The 8,474-nt window shown below is 54.6% G+C and overlaps 1 protein-coding gene across 1 annotated transcript; it reads left to right on the forward strand.

Moving 5' to 3' along the window:
* The first annotated feature begins 6,159 nt into the window (after positions 1-6,159).
* On the forward strand, positions 6,160-7,839 carry ASCL1 (achaete-scute family bHLH transcription factor 1). Its single transcript, XM_063395710.1, has one exon. The coding sequence runs from the start codon at positions 6,747-6,749 to the stop codon at positions 7,392-7,394; it is 648 nt and encodes a 215-aa protein (XP_063251780.1). The 5' UTR covers positions 6,160-6,746; the 3' UTR covers positions 7,395-7,839.
* The last annotated feature ends 635 nt before the right edge of the window (positions 7,840-8,474 follow it).

The following is an 8,474-nucleotide window of genomic DNA, read 5'->3' on the forward strand; positions in this document are numbered from 1 at the left end:
GTCTGGAGGGAACAAAGCTCCATCTTGCCAGGAGGAATTCTCAAATTCTCTTGTTTTGGAGCAAAGTGGTGTGTGGGGGTGTGTATGTGTGTGCCCAGTGACGTTCATCTATTACCTTGGGACATTTCAGAGTCCAAACTGCTGGAGCTTCCCTGTCCTCTTTGAAGTACACTTCAGTCTACTAAGCACGGGTTTAGCCCCCTGCAGTGAAGCTGCCAACCAGGTTTTCACACTTGGATTTCAAGTTCCCTCACGTGCCTGATTCCCCAGCCAGTGAGAGCACCTGGGCTTTAAGTCTGTTAGTCCTCTTGGCTTTTGCTGCAGCACTGTGCAACCCCTCTACTTTCAACCTTATGCAGATATGCACTGATGTCCCACCTTGCCTTTGTCTAAAAACATGTGTTCTCCATCCAAAACACACTTTGTTTGGGTACACACACATACATGCACACACCACATGCAGTCCTTTCTGGCTGTGGTCTCAGCAACAGCTCACAGGGCTCTTTGCACTGAAGTTGTCAGGCTCCCCTGGCCAGCACGATGCAAGTTCAAGGGGCCACGGACTTTGGCTGCTTTTCAGATGGCTCTTTGCCACCCATTTGCATAGTGGCAGCTTCCCTGGAGCTGTGAGTCTTTGTGTCTGGGTGAGGATGTCCTTTCCTGTGCCAGGACACTGGGCCTATCCTTGGCCTGCAGCTCCCTGCCTTCCCTGCCGTTTCAGGATGCCCCGGTGCATGTGAGCAATGAAAGGGGATTTTCTAATGGAAACAGAAGCTAGTGGAAAAAAATCCCAGATGAGGACTCCATGAGTCTCGTAGGTAGTTTGTGTTTGTGTGCATGGCAGGGGGACATCCTCCTTATTAATATCGTGTATGCATTTGCCAGAGATCTCAGGGTGCTGTACCTCTCCTTCACAGTCCAGACAGGCAGCATTTCCTCGCAGCTCCCTCTGCATCGTGCTAGCAAAGCCGCCCAAAGCCATATCTTCGTCTTACTGCAGAGCCGGGCTCCCCGAGCGCTCACGGCTGCACCCCATCCATCCCTGCCCGGATTTCCCTGGCTCCTTCACTCCCGGGCGCGGTGGCCGGGAGGTGGCACTGTGTCCTCACGGCAGAGATGGCTGGCGGGGACCCCGGCTGTCCCGGCTGCCTGCCCTCCCCGGGAATAGCGGGGGATCCGCTTCCCAGCCTGCGCAGGCATCACGCAAACCCTCTCCTACCCCTCCTGCCAGGAGACCACCGCTTCAGGGGGGAACAAACCACCCCCACCCAAAATAGTCAGCTCTCCAAAAAGTGGCGCTGGGGGTATGCGGAAGGGCAGCTCGGTGTGATTTATCCCCCGGGGCTGTGACGGACGCACAACTCTGCGGCTGCAAAATGGGGCCACCCGGCAGAGCGGGCGGCGAAGGGCTCCGCTCCGCGGGCGCGGAGGGCAGGGGAGCGGCGGGCGGCACCGCCGGCGGGAGCTGCGGAGGGGCGAGCGGGACGGGGCCCCGGGGGAAAAGCTGCTTCGGCGGCTGGTTTGGGGTTTTGGGGTTGTTTTTGGTTTGGGTTTTTTTGTTGTGGGTTTCTTTTTTGTTTTTTGTTTTTTTTCCCCTGTGGATTTGGTTTCTTCTTTTTTTTCCCTTTTTTTTTCTTTTTTTTTCTTTTCCTTTTTTTTTTTTTTTTTAGCCCTATATGCAAACTGTCACTTCAGGTTAGCACAAGACCTGATGTAGCTCATTAGCATGAGCTGTATCTAATATGCTTAAAACCTCTAATTATTTATTATGCCCTAATTGGCAGCCCAAGAAATGTCTGCAAAGTGATGAGTGTTCATCCCAAGACGCCTTTGGAGGAGAATTCAGCAGTGGCCCTGGTCAAATGTCATTTTTAATTCTTCATTGGGGCGCAGACTTTATTCCTCTTGTAGATGATACAACACCAAGACAACTCAAGCTTGCTACCCCGATAACCAGCCTTCTCCATCCTGGGCAGGATAGGCAACAATTACTCAAGAATAAGGTTTCATGGTTATGTTCGTACGTCCATAAAGGGACGCTTAGGAAGAGGCATTAAACTTTATCAAGTATGCAAAAGTGCAAACACACAGTCCGTAAAAATTACTTACCCAAAGGAGCCTTTTCAGGAGAAAATTACTTTCCTCACTTCCTGAAAGTAGCAAATTTTCAAAATTATATTCACATGGAAACGGTCTCAAATAAGTTTACCTCTCTGGGGTTGATCCCCCCTACATTCCATTCTAAGTGCTTTTTTTTTTCCCTTCCAAGTCTGTATTATGTTTCTTCGGCCGCACCAACTATTTATTTATCTTTATTCTTTCTCTCTTTCTTTTCACTCATTATTCTCTCTCCCTCTCTTTTTTTCCCCCTTCCTTGTGTGTGTGGCTTCTCGGTCTGATCTGTAGCTTGTTACCACCCACTGCACGCTCTCTCCTGCAGCCGAGGTGTTTCTATACAAACTTTAGCGTCCAGTTGTCATATTAATTATTACACTGAGTAATGACTGAAATAGTCAAAATAAGGGGAGACTCAAGAGAGCTTTTTCTTGCTGCTCAAAGATTCAGCAAAGAAGCCTTGCAACAAAGCACTAATTGGTCCCCAGAAATACTCTGACAAGGCATGGAAGATAGGTTTCATAAAGCCCAGCAATTGTGAAGGGGGAAAAGATCCTTGAATAGACCCCACGCTTCTTTTCTAAACTCTCTTGCTGAGCAAAAAATGGACTGCTTCTTGAATACTGGACTGATCTTGAATGCTATACCCAGCAGAGAAAAAAATGCACCATTTATTGTAAGGTTTTTTTCCAGCTATTCATGTGTTCTATGTGGAGAATAAGCTGGTTTTGTTTACCATGAAAGACCTTTTACTTTATTTTCACTCTTGGGGGGGAAGCTGGAAAGGCGAGGGGGAGGGCGAGGGGAGGGAGAGAAACACATGTGCCCAAATCCAGACGAGCTGCCTACTGTAACAAAATGGAGTGTAACAAATCCTACAGAAGTCCCAAATGTATCGAATCTTTGAAGATCTATATAGATTAACGACTTTCGTTCTGCTTTTCCAAGACAGCATTTAATCATAACGTAAATGGCCTTTAAAAAAGAAAAGAAGTGGCAAGAAAAAAAAAAAAAAAGCATACCAGGGTTGTTTTTTTTTTAAAAAAAAAGGCAAGGACTTCAAAAGACCTCATGAGTGTGGCTACAATTTAGGCACACAAAAAAGTCACTAGAAAATAATGACAGTTCAAGATTAAATAAAAAAATAAATAAATAAATGACCAAAATAGAAGTGCCAAGTGAAAAAGGCAAAGGCTATTTATCATTATATTAGAATTAAGAATTTTAAGGCGCAGGTGCAGGACTGTGCATAGGAGTGGGTGGAGGCGGGAGATCTTGGAACAATATTTATTCTCTAGAAATCTGGTCCCTTACTCTGCACAGTGAGCAGAGCCCCAGAGCCCTTACTCTGCACAGTCAGCACACACACAGGAGCAGGTGAGATTGGAATTACCTCAGACATGAGAGTTCATTCCCCGGTGGCAGTGGGAGCAAAGAGACAAGGGAGGACAAGGCTCTGCCTCCCTCATCCATGCCCCACAAAAACACATACCTTGACCAAGCCAAATGGGTACAGGGCCACGGAGGCACAATCACATGAGTTACACTTGGTGACCTCTGGGACTCACCAGTTTTGCCTTTTTAAGAGCCCTCTGAGACTGGAGAAGAAGGGACCCAGAAACTCCAGTCTTATTCTGCCACTTGCAGGAAAAAGTGCAGGAATGTCCCTACGTGGTGTTTCTACACCAGTTCTGGAAGTGGGCTGCTCCAGAAGAACTAGTCTGTTTAAATATATATGTATAGTTTGCAGGGCTGCAATTACTTTGATATTTCTGTTAGCGCTTGCCAAAGTCACAGTGCAGAGCTGGTGATGCAACAACTGCTACAAGTGCAGTCCATTCTGACACCACACAAGGGATGTTGAACAAACCATCCAGGAGACCTGGAACTCAAGGAGAGCTACCCAAACACGAAATACAAGCAAACATTTTATCCTGCTAAGGTCTGGCTGTTCTGCCCAAGAGTGGATAAAATAAGTTAAAACATTTCCCATGTGATGAGACAGTAGGCTGGAAGTCAGAAACTGGTCAGTGATCAGTGAAGAGGCCCCAAAATAAATACGACCACACAGAACTACTTCATATTTTTCATCACACATGCATTAAAAGCTGACATGTTGAAAAATTATAAAAATACTAGCTAGCTGGTGCACATTGAGGTTCTCCTGTGCTATGTTTCTGGTTAGCACTTTTCAAATTCACACATACAGCCAGAGTCAGAGATCCAGTGGCAGATGAGAAGAAGTGATTTCTACAGCTCCAGGCTGCTGTAATTGAGGTCAACAACAGCACAGGGCTTACTTTTGCAGTCATTTCCACTGAAACCTTAACATGGACTGTGCAGGTCCTCTCCTTCCGTGCTTTGGAGCCGGTGTGAGCACCAGGGATTAAAGCCACCTGCCAGGGGCTTCCTAGAGCCATAATATCACCATGGCAAGGCTGTCATACCATGGCTCTGGTCTTTTTAGTGGGTTAGAGGGCATGCACATTGAGTTTACAGAGTGGAAGGGTGAGTTTACAGAAGTGGAAATGAGACAGAGTAGAAGGCAGAAAATGTGCTAAAGATTTCAGAAATACACAGACATGTGAAAGGCAGGAGGGCAGGGAGAGAATGCCAAGATCGGCATTCTCCACTGCTGAGCCTGGCCATGCCTCCCAGGCTACCTGCACCTCTGCAGCCCCAAGGGTTAATGTGAACCCAGCCTCAAACTCTCCGCACCTCAGTGCTGCTTTTCCTCATTTGGTCCTGAACCACGAGTGAGCCTTCACCTGGGGGCAGTCATAATTTCCTCTGCATAGCTCAGGTCCATCCTGACTCCCCAGTCACAGGCCAATGCCACTGCCTGCTTGGAAAGCTGGTGACCCACTTCCAGCTTGCAGGGTGCCACGGGAGGAGCAGGGGGTCAGTGGCTTCCCCGGGCCCAGCAAGCAGCGTGTGTCCTGGGAAATGGGATCTGGCAGTGAAGGGTGGGCTGACTCCACACCTGCCAGCTCTGCTCAACACACCCTCACTTCATGAGGCAAACCTCCTCCCTCCCCGTGCTGGATCGTCCGCGTGGGACGTGCCCAAGAGTGGTTTGTTCTTTCTCTCCTGGCAGGCTCACTCTGTGGTGCTCAGCATTCCAGAGGTGGAATTCGAGGTGACTTCTCCCGAGAAGTCTGTATCTGCCCTGCTCTGCTCTCAGCCGCCCTCCTCCTCTCACCCAGCCCGGCTCACCCGGGTTGTCGCTGGCTAATAGAGCCATCAGGCCGGCCGCGAGGCGTGTGCGGTGCCGGGCACACGCGGCTGCGGCCGCTGCAAGCGGGGGGAGACCACAGCCTCGGCGGCGGGGCTCGGACACTCACGGAGCTCAGCCCGGCAGCGCTCGGTGAGAGACGGGAGCGATACCAGGCGGCCCGGTGCTCTCTAGGGACAGGAGAAGCCGAGGTCCCGCACACTAAGTTTCCCCGAACGCGCCGCGTCCCGCAAGGGCGCTTCTCCGGCGGGCGCGCACCGCTTTGCCTGCGCACGCCACGGGACAGCTCCGCGCCTACACATCCCGCACCGCGGCTCTCCCTCCCCTCCCAACCCCGGCAGGTGCCGCTGAGGTGGCCCCAGCACGGGATACTCCGCACGCCCTGGGGCTCCACCGGGAGTCACCCGCCGCCTCTCCGGCAGACCGGTCCGCGCCCCGTCTCGGACACCCCTCGGCGGGCAGCGCTCCCTCCCCCCTTCCCCTTTCCCCCTCACGCTTTCCCGCCCCCGCCGCCCCCCCCCCGCGGCGCCCACGCGCGCCGCCCCTGCCCCGCCCCCGGCCCGCGCGGCGCCCCGGCGCGGGTGTTTGCTCAGGGCCGGGAGCGCGGCACGCGCCGGGCGCACGCACTTGCGACAACAAACCGCGAGCGGCGGGGGCGGCGCGCGGGGCGGGGGAGCGGCGCGGGGGGCGGCGGGGGCGGGGCCGCGCGGCCGCCAGCGCGTGTGCGGCGGGGGGCGCGGGGGCTCGTGTGTGTGCGTGTGTGTGTGTCCGTGTGTCTGTCTGTCTGTGTGTCTGTGTGTGTGTGTGTGTCCCGCGCTGAAAAGGCGGCAGCGCTCCGCGCATCGCGGCCGGCAAAGCCGGGGAGCGTGGAAGGCGCAAGGTGCAGAGTGTGGGTGTGTGTGAGCGCGGGGGGTGGCGGGGGGAGGTTTGTCTGTCTGTCTGTGTGTGTGTGTATGTATGTGTGCGTGTGTGTAGGAGAAGGGGGGGTGAGCCCCGTCCGCCCCTTATAAGAGACACAATCCTCAGCCACTTTTTTGCAAAAGGGGCTTTGCAAAGCAGCCTGCGCACACGCGAGCGCCACGAGCCTCCCCGCGGCCGCCGCACGGAGGGCGAGAGGGAGGGGGGCGGGCAGAGCCGCCCGCCGTCCCCGCCGGCCGCCCGGCTCAGCCGTCCGCTCCCGTCGGTCCCCGTTTCCCTTTCCCCTGCCGTCTGTCGCCTGGCTCTTTTTTTCTTTTTTCTTTTTTCTTTTTTTTTTTTTTTTAATTTTAAATTGAACTTCGCAAGTTTTTCCTTTTTCTCTTTTTATTTTTTATTTTTTATTTTTTGTGGTAGTGGTGGGGGGACGAGGACCGGCCGTCACTCGGGCGCCCCCGCCTCGCAGGACGCCCCCTCGCCCATGGCCAGCGGCAGCCCCGCCAGGATGTCCAGCGCCGCCGGGCAGCCGCCCTTCCTGCAGCCGGCGTGCTTCTTCGCCGCGGCGGTGGCCGCCGCCGCCGCCCCTCCGGGGCCGCCCCCGGGGGCGCCGCCGCAGCTCAGCCCGGCGGGCGGGCAGCCCTCCCCGGGCGGCAAGCCCTCGGCGCCGCGGGCGGCGAAGCGGCAGCGCTCGGCCTCGCCGGAGCTGATGCGCTGCAAGAGGAGGCTCAACTTCAGCGGGTTCGGGTACAGCCTGCCGCAGCAGCAGCCGGCGGCCGTGGCGCGGCGCAACGAGCGGGAGCGCAACCGGGTGAAGCTGGTGAACCTGGGCTTCGCCACGCTGCGGGAGCACGTCCCCAACGGCGCTGCCAACAAGAAGATGAGCAAGGTGGAGACGCTCCGCTCCGCCGTCGAGTACATCCGCGCCCTGCAGCAGCTGCTCGACGAGCATGACGCCGTCAGCGCCGCCTTCCAGGCGGGCGTCCTCTCCCCCACCATCTCGCCCAGCTACTCCCACGATATGAACTCCATGGCGGGCTCCCCCGTCTCCTCCTACTCCTCCGACGAGGGCTCCTACGACCCGCTCAGCCCCGAGGAGCAGGAGCTTCTCGACTTCACAAGCTGGTTCTGAACGCCGGCAGGTGGGTAGGCGCCCGCGGAGGGCCGGGGGAGGTCGGGGAGACAGCGGGGACGGACGCGGGGCGGCGGGGCCGCAGCCGCCGGGGGAGGGGGCGCAGCCGGGGCTGCCCCTTCGGTGGGCTCCGCGGGTCCCGCGGTTCTTACGCTGCACTAGTCCCGGCGCGGCTCTGATCTCCTCTCCCTTTTATTGTTACAGGACAGTCGCAAAAGGGAAAAAAAAAACCCCAAACAAAAACAAACAAACCCCACAAACCCAGATCACACACAGAGAGACAAAAATCCACGCAGAAAAAGAACCTGTTGCGTTTCCAGCTTCCCTGCCGTCGGAGGGCGGTGCGGGCACGTCTCTCGGCGGGCGGGCACAGCGCTGCGCGCCGCGGGGGCGGTCGGGGCGGTCGCCCCCGGCCCCGGAGACCGGCCGGCCTTTGCACTCCGTCGCACTGGCACGGACTGAGCGGGTGTCCGGCGGGGGAGCCCCGGGCCGCGGGAAAGGGCGCTGCGCTCCTCGGCCGGCGGAGGAGCTCCTCTTCCTCTTCCTCCTCAACAGAAAGGCGGCCCATCTTCGCACCTCGCTGCCGCCGCGGCCCTTCAGAGACTGGCGTTCATCACCTGTGGACAAAGTTAGTTTCCCAGTGTCTGTGGAGATGCTGAAGTTAAGCTATGCTGTAGTCAAAGAAGTCCCTGGAGCCTCGCCTGTCCCCCATCTCCCCGTGCCTCTCCCTCCCCTCGATCCAAGCTTTTTCTCTCGTTTCCATCATAGAATGCTTCCAATCCTTTTTTTTTTTTTTTTTTTGTGAATTTTTTTTTTTGTGAATTTTTTTATGATAAGAAAATCTATTTGTATCTATTGTAACCCGTTTGGGGATATATTAAGCTATTTTTGTACATAAGAGAGAAAGAGATTTATAGAGGTTTTGTACAAATGGTTTAAAATGTGTATATCTTGATACTTTTTTAATATGTAATGCTTATTACCTCTTCATGTTTAGACTTGTAGTCAACGTTACCTTACAACTGCCATTTTTGTATGTGGTTTTGTAAAGGACTTGGATTTCCTCCAGATGTACTTTAG

Source organism: Prinia subflava, chromosome 4 (genome assembly GCF_021018805.1).
Source record: "Prinia subflava isolate CZ2003 ecotype Zambia chromosome 4, Cam_Psub_1.2, whole genome shotgun sequence".
NCBI lineage: Eukaryota > Metazoa > Chordata > Aves > Passeriformes > Cisticolidae > Prinia > Prinia subflava.

Excerpts from the sequence above, each read along its gene's own strand:
- ASCL1 (XM_063395710.1), top strand. The coding sequence starts at position 6,747 with ATGGCCAGCGGCAGCCCCGCCAGGATGTCCAGCGCCGCCGGGCAGCCG.